At 37.3% G+C, this 20,803-nt stretch overlaps 1 protein-coding gene across 4 annotated transcripts; it reads right to left on the bottom strand.

The window, feature by feature from the left end:
• Positions 1 to 675: 675 nt before the first annotated feature.
• On the bottom strand, positions 676 to 13,262 carry LOC122649456. 4 transcript variants are annotated; one of them, XM_043842626.1, is made up of 13 exons: positions 13,125 to 13,262; positions 12,164 to 12,263; positions 11,733 to 11,860; positions 11,463 to 11,616; positions 11,229 to 11,338; positions 9,948 to 10,031; positions 9,800 to 9,848; positions 9,589 to 9,680; positions 6,452 to 6,590; positions 6,184 to 6,263; positions 4,445 to 6,105; positions 1,753 to 1,863; positions 676 to 1,643 (listed from the first exon to the last, which is right to left on the bottom strand). In XM_043842626.1, exons 2-13 carry the CDS (start codon positions 12,254 to 12,256, stop codon positions 1,081 to 1,083), a joined length of 3,264 nt encoding a protein of 1,087 aa, XP_043698561.1. In that variant the 5' UTR covers positions 12,257 to 12,263; positions 13,125 to 13,262; the 3' UTR covers positions 676 to 1,080. The 4 variants fall into 4 exon arrangements, with proteins under 4 accessions (XP_043698561.1, XP_043698559.1, XP_043698562.1 ...); XM_043842624.1 differs by having other exon boundaries at positions 12,164 to 12,315; positions 13,130 to 13,262; XM_043842627.1 differs by having other exon boundaries at positions 6,452 to 6,584; positions 12,164 to 12,315; positions 13,130 to 13,262.
• Between the last annotated feature and the right edge of the window lie 7,541 nt (positions 13,263 to 20,803).

Below are 20,803 nucleotides of genomic sequence, written 5' to 3'. Positions count from 1 at the left end.
AACCATATCGAATATTTGCCCAAAACCAACCCAACCCACAAATTTGAACACACACACATGAATAATTGGCCATCCCATTCCCATCTCCCCTGCTGCTCAGTCCAAAACTATAGCAATTGATCGGGGATTCCAACAGAGCTGGGTGCTGTTGGCAGATTCTACATCCCAACCAGTCTAGCAGGACCGGCTAACCATCTCCCTTGAACACGAGCAGCAGATAAATAAAACGTAGGGAGATGGAAAAAAAAAATCCTGGCCTAACAACAAATACGTGTACACAATGAGACAGATGAGGAATAAGGTCAACAGTATGCACATTTTGGCTTTCTTCTAACTCAAATCTTCAATCAAAACAAATTTTTCAAGCACTATGAACAAATTAACAGTTTTTCCGGATTCTGTTCTTCAGTTAATAGACTGCAAAACTCTTCTTTTTTTAAATGTGACCAACTGACCATAACAATCGCCTCTGGAGGGAGAACCTGTAACCCAGTTTGTTCCATACGAACGGTTCCCCTTAAAGCTTTACCTGCCCATCAGAGACACTATATAGTTGCATAAAATAATATGAAGAGCACCCATCTGGGGTTCAAGGTATAAAATTATATGAACTAGAAATCAACTAGGCCAATAACCAGCAAGATCAGTCGATGTTTATGTCATCTGAAAGGTAGATTTCATGCAATGACAGTTTGCAATCTAAATGAACAAGGTAAAAATAAACAGTTGCAATCAACCAAACCTTTCTGATTTTTGGCCCAGTAGTTCCTTCATAAAACACAGTCCTGAATCCTGATCCCATGCATGCCCCAAATTTCATATGAATGAAGATACTAAGGATATAAAAAGTGTTACTCACCTGCTGAAATCTACAAACCCAAGTGATCAACGTTCTGCAACCAAGATCTAGGAGAGCTCAATCAATTCTTCTTCAAGCCTCCTCTAACAGAGAACTAACTGCCCAATGTAATCAGGTATGTCAACTCCAGAGCATAGATTGTTATTAGGCACAAGGTCACCTGCTGCTCCATCTAAAGGAATGTCAAGCCAGCGAAAGGAAAATTTCATCTCGAATAATGTTTACATCCCAAAAGCTCTGTTGTACAAGTCACCACTAGGCATTCTGAACTTCAAATCCTCATAACCAGGAAGAAATTTGTTGAATCCTAGTCTCTCGTTTCTCAGAATCTCTGCCATACCCAGTTCATTACCAGCCGGTACCTCATTCCAACCATCCCAGTGGCCATTTTGAAAGTGTGCACTCCTGGATTGTTGGAGCGACAACTGTGCAAAAGGACTCAGGTTGCTAGCTTGTGATTGTTCCAAAATCCTAGAAGGAATACTATAAGGATCAGTCAAGGAAAATCTGTCCCCAATATGTTCAGCAAATCTGAGGTTCTGGTGAGTGGAGATGGATGGTTGCATCAACAGCTGAAGCCTTGCATCATTTCCAGGAGTATGCTGTGGTGCAAAACCTGATCTTACATCTAATCCTGAACTATTTATCCCGTTCGGCAGCCTACCCTTGCCAACAGCCAATATTGCAGGATCAATAAACTCAACATCGCCAATGCTGCCAATGTTTCCAGTTGGTGGTGCCTGGTACTGATTTCTCAGAGACGAACTTTCAAGCAAATGATTCCCTGCATTGGGATTAGAAAATGTGAAAATACAATGGTAAACTAGATGCCTGAAAGTGTGATAACAAAAAACACAATAATAGAAATACAAAAAACACAATAATAGAAATACCAGAAGTAGCTTCAAAATACTGGTCCATTCTCTCTTGAGAAGAAAAACCAGGAGGTGGGGCCCTGCTTGGAACTGCAAATCCTGGTGGTACTGAAATTTGAGCTCTAGGAACTGTCCAATACAACAGCCATGGAGAACAAATTAAATTCACATAGTACACTTTTTCTAATTCACGGAGTAGTACAATTCTTTTTCTTTTTCCTTTTTTTTCTTTTTTCTTTTTTTTTTTGGGGGGGGGGGGGGGTGAGGGTGTTTGTAAATATATGTGTTGACAACCGATGATAATCCAGTTATTGAACAAGAAAAAACTGGCGTAAAGGTGAACCTCCGCAAATCAGAAGAAGAAAATTTCCCCCTTTGCAGAAAAAATTCCTTTCCAAAATAGCGTAAATAAAATCATCAAGATCTACAAGAACTGCCTAGCACTTAATTCCACATATTACGGAACCAAAAGGTTTACATTTTCAGATTAGCATTCCGAATTAACTTATAGCCAGACTCTCATAATCAATACTATAAAAACTACAGGAAAGAAAATGGATTCAAAGGTTCAAAACTAGCATCGCAAAATATAGAAGACCCATTCCATCACCATGTGGCCTACTGGCCTCTTCCATGAACTCTCAAACTTAGTTAAGTGCAATTACCATCACTTAATTTATAAAAGTTCAATTGAGTGACTAATGTAGGAAAATCCTCGGATGCCAAAAGGATGGCCAGGATTTGTTCCACATATCAATAAGTTGGATTTTTGCAACCAATATGCAAAATTGTCTTATTCTACCTTTTTAGTTGGGGGAGGGGGGAAGGGGAGGGGTCCCTTAATTTCTTTGGGGATTGGGCCATAGCAGGCTAAACTGATTGGCCTGCATCAGTGGCCCAACTGAAAACAAAATTCATGAAACTCCTTTTCATAACAGAGAATAGTAGGTTGGTTGGAAATGGTTTCACTTAAAACAATTCCTCTCAAATATTTCACCAGATCCAGTAACAGTCAAAGCAGTAGAATTAGTGACATTAATAATAATGGTTGTGAAAGCATACAGCCGTTGGGACTCCTTAATGGATACCTACATGAAAAGCTAAGTCTTCCTTCCTCTTCCCCACAAAGCATCTCTTACATACCCTGAAGATTCTCGTAAATTGGTCCCAAACACTTTTTAACTCTTGGAAACTCTAAACTTCTTATATGCAAGGATCAGCCGCTAGGATCTCTGCTAGACACAATGAAATAGCTTTTAACTGTTGGCATCCCACTAGCCCCATCTTTCCCAAAGTATTTAATCTTCAAATGTTAAATCAATTTCTTGGTTGTAAAGACCCTCAACTTTCCCATTCAGTTCACAGAGGTTTCATCTGAGCAAATGATTCCACACCAGCCATACATCACCATACATGAGAAAATAATCAACCTACAATCCATCAACCTTGCTCTCTCGAACTAGTCTTCCCAGAATCTAACCTTATCCACTACTACACAAATTACTCTTTCTACAGACCACTAAGTATCTTTCATATATTTTCTTTTGCACCCACCCCATGTGCTTGTTTGAGTTATAACCCCACCCCAGTTAGCCCAGTATACCATATCAAAAAGCACGCATAATATTATTCAACTACCTTTCTCACAAAATGATAGTATCCCAGTTGAATCTCATAACCACTTTGAAATCCAATCCTAGTTCACCAAAATAACTGACCAGATAACCAGGCACCCAAGCTTCCTTGGTCTGCCAACACAGTCACAATTTGCATGATGAAACTCCTTCCTGTCACCTAATCCCAAGGTGGTTCCACTTGCAGAAACAATGCAATCGATGTTGAAACCACATAAACTCCCCAAGAGACACAATGTCATGCACAAATTGAAATTTCAAAACACATTTCGACAGTGGATAGAGACTATGAACCGTTAACCAGCAATACACTATCCGGTTTTCAAGGTCAGACCATCACGATGCTCCAGATGTTCAAAAAGGCAGCTAAAGCTACTTTAGAAAGAGAACTAAAGGTGAGCATATGGTCACTGCAAAACTCAAACCACAACCTCCAACATTGGAACTTCACTAGCTAATAACTTAACACCACTTCTAGAACATTTTCCCCCTGCATGTATTTCTACGATTTAGACAAACAAGAAAACCTATAAGACAACCCATTCGGTAACCAAATCCTCAATGGGGTGATTGGGGATAATGGAAGGGGATGAATAAACAAAAAATTCTATTCAAGCTTCAAAAGAATTTATTATATCGCTAACAAAACAAAATACACAAACATAAACATGGATCATTAGCCAATCGAGACAATAGATGCTGCCCACCTTTATAAAATCAAATAAAAAACTACCACATCCCTTTTCAGTAAATGCAACAATGCCTAAATCATGATGTCAGAGAATTAAAGGAAGGCCTTAATGTAAAATTGGGTTCTTCAGTATGCATCCTAGCCTTTCTCTAGTAAAAAAGCTCATACGGTGGTGAAGACCAGCCAAAGAGAAGCATGTCATGGGACAAGATGTTGTCCATGAAGATATATAGCAGATACTTACGTGAAATACATCTAAGGTTGGCACCCAGTTTGTCACTCAAAAACTAACTTAAAAAATAAAAATAAAAAGGGCCCAGAGAGAGAGAGATACAAGATAAAGTTAAACAGGAACAATAAACATCAAGGGCGAAATCATACTCACCAGGAAGCTTATTAGAAGAGACAGGTAAATGGTTGCTGAAATAATTATCAGATTCCTCAAACATGCCAGATGAAAAACCATTCCGAAGCTTGTCATAGAAATGATCTCTGTTTTCATAAGAATCTTGGGGGACAGAAAAATTCTTTGGCATATACCCAATTCTATTGAAAGAGGGCTCCAAGACTGATCCATCATTAACAAAATCATCCTGTCTTGCAAATGAGAACCTTGATTGATTGCTGTTCTGTGCTTTCCATGACCTTGATGTTTTAAGAGAACGATGTTGTTTATCAGTTTCATTCAACAATTTAGCTAAATTGTGTGGCAAGGTCAATGAGTCATCCGAGGAATCAAAGTCCATTGACAAGATATCTGAAATGATGCTGTCCTCCCCCATATCCAAAGCTGCGTTCTTTTCAACACTGACTACACCATTGTTGTTTCTGCCCAAAAATTCTCCTTTCTCTACACTTGAGAACACATTGGAATATTCACAAGTCGCATTAACATCAATGGGGCCGCCAATTTCGTTCACATTATATCCATTTAATAATACTGAATCACCAGATTTAAATGGAATAGAGAATCCATCTAGTTTTGTATTTACAATTTTAGTATCTGCATTGTCAGGATTGCTATTTCTGCATGTTTCACTCTGCTGCCAAGAAGGTCTGCTATAATGATTTGTGATCTTGGGATTATGCAAAGAAGGCAGATGTGATGAACAAGTTATGGCTTCGGACATTGTATCTGCATTGTCAGGTTTGCTATTTCTGCATGTTTCACTCTGTTGCCAAGAAGTTCTGCTATAATGATTTGTGATCATGGGTGAATTATGCGAAGGCCGATACGATGGACAACTGATTTCTTCGGAAACTTTCAGTCTTCGACTATCCAAAGCTTTTAAGTCCTCCACTTCACTGCCTACATCTTGGAAAACTTGTGCAGGTGAATCTAATCTCCAATTAGGTTGTTCACCTAAACCAGACTGACCATCAAACAATGCGGAAACTTTCCTTGAGGGCTGCAAGGGTGAAGGTTCTCTATATTGATCAGAATGATGTTGTGAACCTTGACTTCCAGATGATCTGAATTCAACATGGTTTGAAACTGAGCTATTAGGTCTTATGGAGTCAGGAAGCTCAAAACCAGGTTGGCTTTCAATGTTCAAAGACGACAACCTCGAGCATAAACTCGGAATGCTTGCACTACTAGCTATATTTCCGTCCTTAGCCGGAGTAGAGTTACAAGACTGTCTGTCAAGGCCTACCGAGTTTAGCACATTAGGTAGCACGGTAATGACCTTGTCTTTATCCTTAAATGCGGATGGAGACAAGCGGCTGCTGTAAGTAGATGAAGCTGCCTCTTGGCCATCTGCAAGTGTATCTGATACAGGCCTACAACTATCTGTAAGAACATATTGTTTAGAAGAGACCAGCGATCCTGATCTACCAATAGGATGTGTTGAATGACTTTCTTCTGTTACCATGGATTTCTTTCCTAGATCATTATGCAATGTAGAAGATTGAGTTGTGTCTGTAACCACCAAGGGAAACAGCATTGAACCATTAAATGCATCAAATTCTTGTTCTTGTTTAACAGACCCATTAGAAGACACCAAACTTGGAGCCGGAGACTGACAATTTGAAGACCGCATACCCCTGGAAAGCAAAATACCTACCTTTAGCAGTAGTATTTCACAGACAATGGAAGAAGCTAAACAAAATTAAATGGCCTACCACGATGCTGCTGCAGGAAGTGCTATAGATCTTCCAGAGCTACTATTAGGAGGAGAACCTTTGACCTGGCTTACAGGATTCTGGCAAAAAAACATAAACAAACTACAATCAGAATCAAGACAATACATTAAGTGCCCTAACCAGTTTACTCAAGTAATGTCTAAAATAGAAAATCATCTGATTATATCTATTCAGCTTCCAGTCAGAAAAAGCTAGCAGGAAAACAGTTATTTCTCAAAAATGAAAAAGATAACATCAAATAGCTTACGATGGGGGCACTTTTGATGATAGGTTTGCTAGAAGAAGTAGCGCTGCTATTACAGTAGTCATCTGCTGGGGGAGGCAATACATTCCCTGAACGCCTTTGCAAATTATATGTGGCACCCGTAATTTGTTGAACTCTACTCCTTTAAAACCACTATGTGAGTCAATTAGCCATACCATGAAGCTACCAGTGAAGAAAATGCAATTTGCAAGTAAAAATGCATAGCTGGAGCACTTCAGTAGATAAAATGAATATACGGTTTGTACAACAGTTATAAATTAGAGACCACTACACTGAACAGTAATGTCCCTGATTTTCCACAGACAACCCCCCCAACAAAAAAAAATAGAAATCATGACCCAAAAAAAATTGTGCCAAACGCATTTTGGTTGCAAGCTGGATTCACGAATCGAGACCCCTACACTGAACAATAGTGCAATAAATGACCATGTGAAGCAGATTTATCACCAAACTGGGCTTCCTTGCTTAGGAATAATTCTAGGGTTGGATTATATACATGTTAGGCCTTTGATCCCATGGGTTTCCAATGTAATAGGTCACTTTAATCAGTTTAATGGACCTCAAGTATGGGTAATAGGGTTGCATACGGGATTAGCTATTTTAATTCTTTCCTTAAGTCTTATTATGTAATTAGTGGTCATGTGACAACTTAAGTGGTCATGTGACTATTTAATTGTTATGAAGTCAGGCTGGATTAGGGGACTATATAAATCCAGCCATGTTTTGAGTATATTTCCTTCAGTATTTCAGTTTCCTAGTCAGTTTAGGATACTTCATAGGTGGTTAGGCCTTTCCTTTTTAGTGTAGTAGTCTATTTTTTAGTATTTTATATAAGGTTGTAAGAAGGGAAGCATTGGACACGAATTTTGATTAATGAAAAGCTTTTTGCTGCTCTTCTTCTCCATTGAAGATTTTTGTCTAGTGTTTGATCAAGGCTGGTGGAATTGATGTTTGATCCGATCGACACCTTGCGGTGGGAAGCCCGGGTGATTCGTTTGAAGGAGTCTATGTTCGATCTGATTGACACCTTGCGGTGGCAAGCCGGGGTGGTTTGTTTTGTTACTTTTATCTTCTTCAATACTGTTTAAATTCTGGTTTTTATTCAAGGAATTTCAATCAAACAAGCTGCTGCCCAAGTACTTCTTCAACAACAGTTTGAATCACTCCTAACCCTAGTCATTCTTCTTCTAATCCTCTAAACATCCAAACCCTAGAATCCCCTGCATCTCTAAGCCTTTTCCCACATTCCATTCACTGCCCAGACCATTCCAGCCATAGAAACCACCGCCAAATTTGGATTGAATTCTCCTCTGTCCTAATGTAAGACTAGATTAGGGTAAACATAGTCCCAATTACCAACAACACAAATAACCAAATAGCAGCCAAAACACTGCAACCGCAGGTCTGAAACAGAGGTTTAGCATCAGAAAATTACTAACACCAGAACCAGTAGTTTCCCTACTCGTATGGGACTGATACTCCTAACAAGTAAAGGTCCAAAAAGGGTGATGAAGCCCTAGAAATCTCAGCTGTGATTGATAGCTGAAGAGGGAGATACCAGCAGGTCACTAAAATAGAAGGTAAACTCAGATTTAGTAACTTAGTGAGTAGAGACCAAACCAGCTGGTAGAATCTCTTCAAACTTGGATAGAGTAGAAGAGGTATTGAGGGGGTTGTGTGCACCAAATATCAGCTAAGTCTGATGACTGGTTGCAGAGTTATGATCTTCACAATTTGCAGCAGAAAAACTGAATCACAGGAGCAGTAGCCTTCTATTGATGATCAAGGATGGATCCTGGCCTTCACTGAGGTAGCAACAACAGCAGGTTTCACACTCACAGCAATGGTAGTAGCAAAGGATCAATGGAAAGAAGAATTTAGATAGGAGAAGAAGGGGAATGGTAGTAGCATAGCAAAGGATCGATGGAAAGAAGACGTTAGACAGGAGAAGGGGAAAGGGATAAGGAGATTCAACTCTCACCAGCTAGGCCTCTCAGCCCTTCATCCACATAATAGGACAATAAAACTTTGCGCAAAAGACATATTCTCATTCATCATAATCGTTGGGGTTTTTTTTGGGAGGGGGGGTCTAAGGGCATTACATATTTATGGGCAGATATGCTTGCCTCACAAGTATGAGAAAATTAGAAACTTACGGAAAATAGAAACTTCTAAATAAAAGCTAAGCCTACTTTCAAAAACTGGAATTAGAAACTAAAGAGCTAAGGTTGCTTAATAGACAATCACAAAATATCTAAGAGAATAATTCTAAAAATAGAAACTAAACTGAACTCCTAATTCCCACACACAGACAAAATTGAGTCTTCTAATAAAGTCTTCACATGATCTGGTCTTGGGCCCCCACAAAATCTTCTAGTAGCAGTCACAGCAAGGCAAAATAAGGGGCCATGACACTGTTCACGTGAACAGTGTTTTGGCCTCTTTTTCTTACTATTTCGATCTACATCATGCCCCCATAGAGAACTTGATCCAAGCATGGTCCCTTTGTGACCACCCTAAACCCTAGAAATCCCAAATCTCCCTCTTTACAAAACCCAAAACCTAATCTCAAAACCTGGTGCCGATTCTGATTACCCATCCTAGATAAACAAGACCTTCGCTGGAAGATACCCCAACATCAACTTAACCTAACCCTACTATCAAACCCTAGACCCTATTAAACAACCCTAACCCTTATTTAACCCAAAAACTCCTAATTTGACCTACTCGAACTACTGTTCAGATCGTATCCTGGTTATTTAGCTTCTAGTTGGATCCCTTCAAATCTAGAACTACATTACCTCGCTTTCCACAGACCCCCCCCCAAAGAAATCATGACCTGAAAAAAAATTTTCTGCCAAAGCATTTTGGTTGCAAGCTGTATTCACGAATCTAAATGCTTACACATAAAAAGTAGTTACAAGCTGGATTTACAAATATACATGCTTACACAGATGCAATGGAATAAAGCATTATTCTTCAATACCATAAGTTGTGGTGATGATAACAAAAAAATTGTAAGTGATGATATTCAAGGCGACAAAAGCATTTTCATGCAGCATATCAATATATCATTGGACAGGGTATAAAAGCACTTGAATGCAGCACCAAGAATATACCTTGTATATGCAGAGATTATCTCATCCTTTGTGAAACTATCTTCTTGTGAACCAATGTCATGCAAATATAAACAATCTGGATTGGTGCAAGGCTGCACAAATGAAACATTGTTCTCAGTGAGAAATAAAACAAGCTCCTTTGCAGCTTCTACATAAGGGAAATATTGGCAGAAAAAGTTTATGCTTTGCCAGATAAACAAATAGTTCATACCACATTTCTCAACCATGCATGACAGTATTTTGTGGTTCCAAAGCATGCTCTGCAGGAACAAGCTCCAAGAGTGACTAAAAGATGATAACGCCAAGTACAACTAACATTTTTTTTTTTGGAGGGGGGGGGGGAAGATTTTTGTGCTTACCTCAATGATCTACCTTCCAAGGCAAAACCATGTACTGATTGAATACATCGAACTGCTTCCTCCTCTTTTGAGTAAGTAATATATCTGAGCAAAAAGTAACAGAATGGAACTAAAACAATTGCCAACATAAGACACATAAATATGGCTACACCAATGCCTAAACTATAAGCCTAATAAATATATAATTTCTATGAAAAACAGGGAAGATTAGTACTAAAAAACCTTAAGATGATAAATTGTGTCAATAAGTAGCAAGCCAATTGTTAAACACTTTTTTGGGAATTGACAACAGCAACAAGGAAAGAAAATAGGTGTCAAGCCAATAAAAGATTACTTTAAAATGCAAAGTTTAAAGTATTGGTATCGGGCTTCGTATCGGAAGGGTGATTTAAAGGGATGTATCGAATCGGAGATACATATTGTATGCTACAGATATGCATGGAAATGGTCAAGATACACATGGAAATACACTTTGGAGCAAAAATATATATATATATATATATATAGATAAGCAATATATAACATGTATCATGCATAAACACTCAAATGGAGAACAATGTATAATGAGACGAGACTTACGTCGATTTGAGTACAAATCCTTGCAAATGATCAAGTTTGATGCGTCAACTAACTTAATTTTACCTAAATCTATCAATTTATAGCCAAAAAATAGGATTAAAAACCATGATTTAAACAAAAAGATCAAGTTTTTCTGAAACCTACATTTTTCTATGAACCTTCCTTCAATCTCTGATCTCAAAAACAAAATTATAGTCTGATAAGTCACATGGGCCTTTAACAGCCGTCTTGACACGTATCAATCACATCGGTTTGTATCAATCGAGCTGTATCGACCGACACATACCGATATGTATTGACCGATACATACCGATATGCATTGATACTCTCACAAAACCCTTTAAAGTACATATCGCAAGTATCATATCGAGCCGTATCGGCCAATACAATACGATACCAATCAAGGCATACTAGTTTCTAAAAAAAAAAAAAGTATCGGTTTGTATCGTATCAGTACTGGACGATACCATACGATAGAGACTGATACTTTAACCATGTTAAAATGTGATCTGTAAGTTAAACAATTCAATGGCTCAATTTCATTGACGAGAAAATCACAATTCACAATACTTAGCATCACACTACTTATTTGACTCAATATACCTCCCTGCCACAAAAAAAAAAGGAAAAAAAAAAAGGTGAAAGCAGAGCACCACCCAAATTGTATAAAAGCTTAACACGAAGACAAGAACTAAAACTTACACACTACAAGTGTTGTTTGCAGAATGCTGAATAACACCCCCTGCTGTCCTAGAAATAGACACCTTTAAAACCTTCCCATATTGCCCAAAATATTCCTTGTGTTGAAGAAGCTGCTCAAGATCATGAAAACCAGGTCAAATGCCACTAAAAGAAACCAAAAATCAAACTGCAGCTTTTTCAGTCTGTCAAATATTTAACATAGACAAGAGTACCAGACATGAAGAAACTACCCACATCTTCATCTGCTAAATTAGAAGGTATCCCAATTATGTAAACCAAGTTCCGCTGGATTACTCTAACACTGCTAAGGTGCTTCCTTCCCTCAGAAGTTTTAGGCTTTGCCTTATGTGACTTCAATTTCCTCTCCGAACTGATTTCAGCCACCAACCTGGCCATAAGATAATATACTCTGAGAATTCCAGCTTCTTCACCACCCCCCACACACACTTCAAAATTTTAAAAATATATGTATCACACCATAAGATGATTAGAGAGCAACCAAACCTTTCACAGTTGGCGGCCATTCCTACAATTTTTTCTTTGTCATAAGCTGTGCGGCATGCTGGGCACCGCCCTTCTGTCTCATCTTTCTCAGCCATGTCCATTATGTGATGCCAGCACCATACACAAATCTGAAAAAATAAAATGGGTTATATTAAAAAAAAAAAAAAGGGACGTACCCAGTGCATGAGGCTCCCACCACTGCAGGGTCTGGGAAGGGTCATAATGTACGAAAAATGAGTAAATGATGACAGCAATGGAAGAAAGCAAATAAGATGGTTCAAATAGCAAAACCACCATAAAAAACATAACTTCCCATCATCTCAAAAGATATTTCAACAACATTTATTTGGAGATATCAGGCAGTAAACCAAAGAAAATACTTGCAATAAGAACCACTTTAATAAAATGAAAAAAAAAATTGTGTTTCAAACCTCATAACCACATTTGCAAGGCTTCAACTGCTGATCTGTCAAGTCCATCTCCTCAGTGCAGAGAGGACATATCTTCTCACACTCGTCACTCATGGTTCTCCTGAAACAAAAAGGGGGCAGGGGATTTAAACTAGTATAAGAATCTGCACCTTCTGTTTACATTAAACTGGAGCAGCTTCCTGCATAGGTTTCACAGTCGCAACACCGAAATTGTAACAAACAGCAAGCTTATAAAAACACCGTGAGTTAAACTCTTTAAATGCGTACATATATGGTGGGCGCTCTAACATGAGGATCATGTAATCTAGAAACATACTAGTCACAATCATAAAAATGCTTCAACAAGCAAAGTCTGGGGTATAAAAACACTAGTCTACGAGTGCGGTTTACATCCTGCAGATTTTCCATGTGTAAGACCATCGAATCTTACTCTACATTTAACTCTAATTCGCAGTACAGTCGATGGCAAGACAAAACAAAACACTTCCTCGAACAAATCACAAATCAAACCCTAGGATTCAACATTAAATATAAAAAAAAAATTCCCAATTAGTTTAAAAAATGATTACAACAGAACCAGCAGAATATAGAAATAGCACAATCAACCAGAAGAAAAAAACCGAAGGGGAAACCGTGGCGATAACATCAGAGATCATTATAGACACTCAAGCAGAGCAAATCTCCTCGAATGAAGATCCATAAATTAAACAAATAATTTCAATACCTAAAAAGAAAAAAACGTTGAACAACGCAAATGAGAAAAGAGGGGGGGGAAAACAAGTACACATGCAAAGCAACAATATGAACAACTTAAACAGAAGAGAAAATCGAAAAACGAACAAATCATTCGCAAGATAAAAAGTTCTCGATCCTTTTTTTTTTCACACACACAATGATCCAAATGTTATAATAAAAAAAAAAACAGAAATAGAGTTAGGGTTTTGGAATTCGAGCTCGAAGCCTTACAGTTGCGGATCGAGGAACAGAGGAATCTGTAAAGGAAAAGAAAAAGCGATAGAGGAAACCGAAAGCCCTGCGCTGTATGGAAAACCACAGGTCCAAGACGCTCTTTCTGGATGGATTTGTTGCTCTGCTGTTCTATGCGTCCTTGTCATATAAATAATGACGTATTGTTTCAATACCCTCCAACTCTCTTAAAATTACGAAAATGCCCTCCCCGTTTATCGTCGAAGCTTGGGGATTTTGTGCCCACTATTCAAAATCACTTACATATAATATTATTTCCCTTTTCTATGTTTCCTCAAAGGATTTTAAACTTGGAATCGGGTCCAATCGGCACTCAAATTGACTATTCAAAATTGAAAATCCAGCAATCTAATCCTAAAACCCCTAGAATCAACCATATCAGATCATCCAGAATCATAATCAATCACGAATGATTTCGATCCAAATCAGCCGGTTCGACTGATTTAATTCCAATTTATTAAATAGTTGTTTCATCCTCATCATGCATTTTATATCCAAATAAATCAATGTCAACCAAATAAAAAAGACAGTATTTATTCACAATTGTGTCTTTCAATTGTTAGACGGAGTGAGGCATAAGTGTAATAACATGCCCTTATTTCTCCCATCCAATGATTGAAGGCATGACCATGTACGGATTCGATTGTACATAAAACCTTTCGCCAAAAAATATATATATATGTATATATGTTAAGATTTTCACAAGTTTCCCTCTACCTCCCAATGAGGAGATAACCCCATGGAATTCGATTGGATTGAGAAAGGAAATTTTGGATCATCACAAATAAGGAAGATGACATTCATGATTCATTATTCGAAGAATCCAATTATATCATCAAATCACCTTGGATGACTGGTGGTGCGGAAACTTTCTCCTTTTATTAACAATGAAACACATACCCAATATTTCACAAGTCTTTTCCAACAATACCCATGAAAACCAATGAAACAATGGAATAGTAGATATTAGAGGTATTTTAATTAAGGGGAAAAAATTTCCCCACCATGTCAATTGCAATTTCCCTCTCACAATGGTTTTTTATTTATTTTATCTCTCTTCTACTCTAAATATATTGGTTCCATGTGGATTATATCTTTGTGAAAACAACCAATAGTGTGGTAGGCAAATTCCTCCCCGTTATGCATTGTGGGAGCCCTCGCCCGTTAGTTAAATAAATATTTTGTTGGATATTTAAGAAATTCAATGTTTATTATAAAACTAGAAAATACGACTAGTGAAGCAACCCCCCAATACCTCATAAGAATATGTACATTATGGGGGGAAAAGAATAAAACATTACATTTGGTTTTACACACTTAATCTTAGCCAAAAACGGTATGTTAATTGCACTAATAATGGTAATAATATATTGGTGTATGTGAGCTGTCAAAAATTCCTTCTACCACTTGATTTGTCAAGGTAGTGATTGGGGTTGCCACAATTATTTGAGGAATTAGTATCAGATATTCGATTCCGATCAAATCGGAATGTTGTTTCCATTCAAATCAAATTGGAATCGATTGGATCCAATTATTGACTCAAAAAACCGGTCAATTTCTATGTTTCAGACAATTTCTGCCACTGCATTGTTGGTGCCAACCATGGATGCCAATGAAGATTTATCTGATTGTATGTGATATCCAGTGACTTACGTCCAATTACGTCATATAGAGAGGTGTAAGGGAAATTTCTCCCATACTTTATATCTAAAGGGCGAGGATTCCTTAGTTAAAAAAATATTTTGTTGAATATTTAAGAAATCCAATGTTTATTACAAAACTGGAAAATGCGACTAGTGAAGCAACCCCCAATACCTCATAAGAATATGTACATTACGAGGAGAAGAGAATAAAGTATTACATTTGGTTATATGCACTTAATCTTATCCAAAATGGTATGTCAATTGTACTAAGAAAGGTAATAATGTATTGGTGTATGTGAGCTGTCAAAGATTCCTCGTACCACTTGTTTCGTCAAGATAGTGATTGGGGTTGTCAACAATTGTTTGAGGAATTGGTATCAAATCTTCGATTCCAATCAAATTTTCTTTCAAATCAGCTTGGAATCGGTTGGATCCAATTATTGACTAAAAAAACCAGTAATTTCGATGTTTCAAGCCAATTTTTGTCGCCGACTTGATCCTTGGTGCCAACCATGGATGCCAATGAAGATTTATCTGATTCTTGGTGATATCCAGTGACTTACATCCAATTACAGTATGGATAGGTGTAAGGGAAATTTTCTCATATAATCTATATTTATAATTATGGGAGAATAAATTAGGGGCAAAGTATATATGGTCGCCCCAACTAGATAAGTTAATATGGTCGACCCACAAATTTGTCATGTGACTTGTTGGATGAAACCAAATTTGCATGGATAGAATACAACTTTAAAATCCAAGACTTTAGAAGAGTGCAGTTACTACAATATTGTTCATTGCATCACAGGCATTTAGGGGGTCATGCCAATACATAGGGAAGTATATGGTTGGATTTTGAATATACAACTTGACAAATGGCATGCATATGTCTCTATTATTTATCCAACAGTTAGAATTGCAACATCATTGTACAATGCGGAAAATTATTGCAAACCGAACAAGGGGTAGTGTTTTATTTTTTTTTTGGATGACTGAAAAACTTTAAAATTAATAAAACAACAAGTCTACAATATTACTACTGAAGAGCCCTCAGAAACTTTGGATTTAAACGTTCAACTACAGGGAAGCTTATTTTGACAATGAAGTGGAAATTGCCCAAAAATTGGTGACATGAAGGGTATGAAAAAAAGTTTTTTGAAGAGCATATTATAAAGCCTTATTAGGTAGGTCCACCAGTGGCCTATGGGCCCTCGGTAGGATTGTACTCAAAAAGAAAAAATATTGTATCCACTTCCCTCTATTTTAACTATTCAATTGTTTTCACCTTTTTTTTCATAGATTTTAACTATTTATTTTATCTTTATCAATATCATTTGATTTAAAACTGTATATGTGAATATGAGACCTTAGATCCTACGTATAATATAACCATTCAAGAAGGCCATCCATGAGAGTTGAGCCCTTAATTACCCTTGGCAAAACACTATATACAGCTCCCACGTCTCTTCCACCCTTGATGTGGTTGTTTCTTCAATGTGACTCAAGTAAGAAAAGTCAACAACGAAATTGACCTCCATAGATTTTGATTCCAATTCTAATTTCGATTTCAATTCCAATTCGGTCGGAATAGAAGTTTCGATGTGTATTCTCAAACATATGTTCTCTATCACTCTTTATTTAGTTAGGTAGTGGGAATACACATGATAGAGGATCTCTAAAAGAACAATAACTCAGCCTTATCCCAATTAAATGAAGTCGACTACATGGATCATTGCCCTCCAATCAGCTCTATTCGATGTCATACTTTATACAAGGCCTAAGTTGTGCATGTCTTTCCTCAGCACTTCTCCTAAGGTTACTTTAGGCCTGCCCCAGGCTCTTTTAGTTCATTTAATCTGCATCAAACCACTCCCTTGTACTAGAGCATCTAAAGGCCTCCATTGAACATGGTCATGCCACCTCAAACGACTTTCTCGTAATCCCTTACTTTATCCTTCCTAGTTTTCCACTCAACCTTCTCAACATCCTCACCTCAACTACACTGAATTTATCTATATGATGCTTTTTAACTACCCAACATTCTGCACCATACATCATAGCCGGTCGTATGACTGTAGAGGATCTCTTTCATGGTTTATGTATATAGCTGACGTTTAAAGCATTACACTAGCTGCAACAATTGCAGTGGGAAAGATGATGGCTTATATGTTTCAGGATTATTGTGGCGGTTGCTTCATTGAGGCTGCAAGCCAAGGTTCCAATGAGGAGCTCCTATGCAATTTTTATTTTTTTTTGGTGTGTGAGTGTGTGTGTTGGAAACAAACTAATAATAAAAACAAGTAATACATAAGTTGGTGTTGCTCTCTATCATACTATTAGATAGCTTTAAACTTGATGTTATACCAACAAAAAAAAAAATTCTAGCCGTTGTAGCATAATTATGGACTAAATGTACATGAGCTCTGCAAGGGTTTCTACTCCCATTGAATAGAGTGTAATTTACCAAAAAAAAAAAAGAAAAAAAAAGAATAGAGTGTAGGAAGAGGTACTAGAAGAATATGGAGTGAAGTTATGGTGAAATGCTACTAATTGTTATTCTCATTAAATATTCTTTAATTGGCACACGTAAGGTATACAACAAGTTGATGTATTATTTATAAAACAACGAATTTTAAATGTATAAAATCATTCAGCTTTACTTAGTATAACCCTATTTTCTTAACATCCTAACCAATTTAGGTTTGACGTATACGTCATATAAGCAATAGCTTTCTCTAAATGTATGGTCACAATGTATCAAACAAGGTTATTATTTTCTCCCCTTGTTCCGTAAAGATTGTACTTTGAATATGGTATTCCAATTTCCCATTTTCTCTTAAATCCATATTTGATTTTGTATGATTTATATTTTAAGTTTGGATTGATTTCATGAAAAAGTCAACAAATAGGTCTTTGGTCAAGAAATTGAAATTGTTTTGGTTGTATCTCTTAAATATTTTAAGAAAAATATATCAATTTGGTAGTTAAATGTCTGAGAATAAATTCTCTATATTTCTTTGGGTAGGGGTGGGGACGAGGTGGGGACGGGGTGGGGTCAAAAAGGGCAGTGGTGGCGGTGATAGTTTTTTACTCCAAAAATCAGCTCACTTGGTGACCAATTGAGCCAACTGGAGTGGTGAGTTGATAATAAAATGTATTATATTTTAATACAAAAATCCCCTAGCTTGGCAGACTATAAACAACTTTCTTGTCTATCTCACCTAATTGCACAATGTGGAATAATGATGTGACCATTAAGTTTTGGATAGAGGGGACATGGTTAGATTAACCACATGGCAAATCTGTAGACTAATTCAATCAAATGCCTTCCTGTGTAATAACATGAATCCCCTTGTATGTTCATGCATGCGTAACTAATGGATCTTTCTTAATTTTTCAATGCTTTATTTGTCTGGCAAACTTTGTTTGGGTCGAAGCTTGATAGATGATCAAGGGACCTTGGAGTCTATGAGTTCACATAATTTTAACCCCATCTAACTTGCCATGTGAAAAATATAGGAATGTAAACTAGGAATTTGTTTTCAATCCATTAGTATAAGAAAATGCACCCTACTTTTAATAAGAAAAACAGGCTGAGGGTTTCTTGTCCACACATTACCATGAAGCTTTCATGATCTGCACTCATATACTTCCACATGATAGGTTAGGTGAGGCTGAAATTTTGTAAATGTGTGGGATCATGAGATCCTTTACTCATATTTTTAGTTTGAGTCCAAATGAACTTTATCAAAGGGCATAATAGAGCATTTGAAAATTTAGGATTACCAAAAAAAAACAATATATATCAACACACATGTGACAATATACACGATTGGCGTGGTAAACGATTCCACGTGGGATAATCTAGGTGCCCAAGTGAAAAGTATATTGCTTATGAATTAATCAATCAAAGAATAACTAGAGGTAGATTTACAAAGAAAAAAAAAGCATTTTTTTGTTGTTGTAATGACATCAACACAGAGGGGTTCCGTTTTGGAAAAAAAGTTGGGACATAAAGACCTAATATTACAGGTGGTGGATTATGGCCTAGTTTGGGCAGGCTAGATATGCTTGGTCATTGGGGGACCTCTTAAAATTCGTTATAATAGAAATTCTTACATGCCGATAGATTGGACAGAGTTTCCCTTCATCCATTAGTGAAGAGAAAACGTTGTAAATAGTACAATGAAAATATGAGAGATAAACTTAATTTAATCAAATGGCCACCTTCTGAAACTATTGCATTGTTGAGGGGCTTCACGAATGATCACAAACTCATCAACTACAACAAATAACTTGTAGATGTTAGGAGACAACGGTGGGGCTGAGTCATGCCATCAATCACTCTCCTCAATACTTTAGATTCCCCATACAGTGCAATCTAGGTAATAAGAATCAGCCTCTAAGATAAAACAGCCACAACAAATCCTTGTAGTAGTTGTTGCTCTCATTTACTGAGTCACGTTGCATATACTCGAGTTGTGCTCAATCAACAAGGATACAAGTCTTAGAATACTTCTCAAAATAGTAAAATACATAATGCAACATTAGGTATAACGTTTGGGAAAGTGTGAGTGAGAGAGATGGTATAAAATACGTAAAATATTATATTTAAAGTGTTCTGAATGTCCTCTAATTATAAATGAAAGATACCCCATGGAAACACCTTTTGAATGGTTAAAGGGGTGTGTCTCTTGAATTGAACAGACTTACAAAACTTCTTGTTGTTGACGTCAGATGCAATTTTGATGGCACGCAACAAAATATCACCATCATCGGAGACTTATTAGACGATATTCATCCAATGTCAGTAGAACCCCATTAAATGTTGGATAGAGAGTAAACCGTGTCGGCAAGCTTCTGACAAACCCCGAATTATAACATGCTTTTGCCGACGTTCAACAAACATAAATCGATGTCAGAGAAAAAGTCATCCAACGTTGGAAACCTTATCTTACATCAACGAAGGATTTTTCGGAACTGACTGCCCACAAAATGAAAACTACACAAACAAAGACCTCACCTCTTCACGACTCGGCTCAGTGCACGTGCATGTAAAAAATTCAGTACACATTCGGAGATTGGAGAGCATGTGAACATTTTCTTTCGTGAAACCTTACCCTTGTTGCTCTCAATATTGAACTTTACTCTATTGTTTTTTCCACAACCAACTTGAGATTAAATACTTACAACTACTCTGCTTTACTAGAAGCAACATCAAGAATATATTATATTTGAAATGTATGGGAGATAAAACAAACAAAACCTTTTGACAGAGGTATTTTAAAACTTATTTTGCTTTGAATACATCAGAGAATCTCTTCAAGCACGAGATATGAAGGAAACTTCGGACATTCGACAATAGGGGTTGGAGTTAATGATGAGACTCATTGTTCTAGGATTCCAATCGCAAGGTAAATCACCATAGATGAAGAAATTCTCTCTTCACCATGGATGGTAACGAAAAACTTTCGCCTTACATATTTCCATGAAAGTTTTCTTATTTAAAAAAGAGAGAAAGAACATTACTTGGGTGTGTGCGGTGCGGTGCGGTGCCCCTGTGCCTAGACACAGGGGCACACAAAATGACTGCCACACCCTATGGAAAGGCGGAAAATCCAAGGAGTGCGGTGGTCATTTCGCACATCCCTGTGTCTAGGCGCAAAGGCAGCATATGGCACAAACCCAAGTAGCGTTCTCTTTGCCTTAAAACAAATTTTTTTTTTTTGGTAAACTTTGCCTTAAAACAATTAAAGGAAAAAAGAATACTGCCTCGGCAGCGGCCCCTATGCCCTCTCCACATGAGGCAGTTGAATGAGCATCCCACCCCTCCCCTTAAATGCAAAAAATTTGTATAGTACCACACAATAGTAAAATCTTTTTTTTTTTTTTTCTTTCTTGGGTAATATAGTAAAATCATTCAAAATGAGATAAGGGGTATGCCCAACTAGAATTCTTATCAGCCCTGCACGTCCCCTCAACTTTTTCGAGGTTTTCTGAGGAAAAAAAT

Source organism: Telopea speciosissima, chromosome 2, assembly GCF_018873765.1.
Source record: "Telopea speciosissima isolate NSW1024214 ecotype Mountain lineage chromosome 2, Tspe_v1, whole genome shotgun sequence".
NCBI lineage: Eukaryota > Viridiplantae > Streptophyta > Magnoliopsida > Proteales > Proteaceae > Telopea > Telopea speciosissima.
This window is presented reverse-complemented; position numbering and strand designations above follow the sequence as displayed.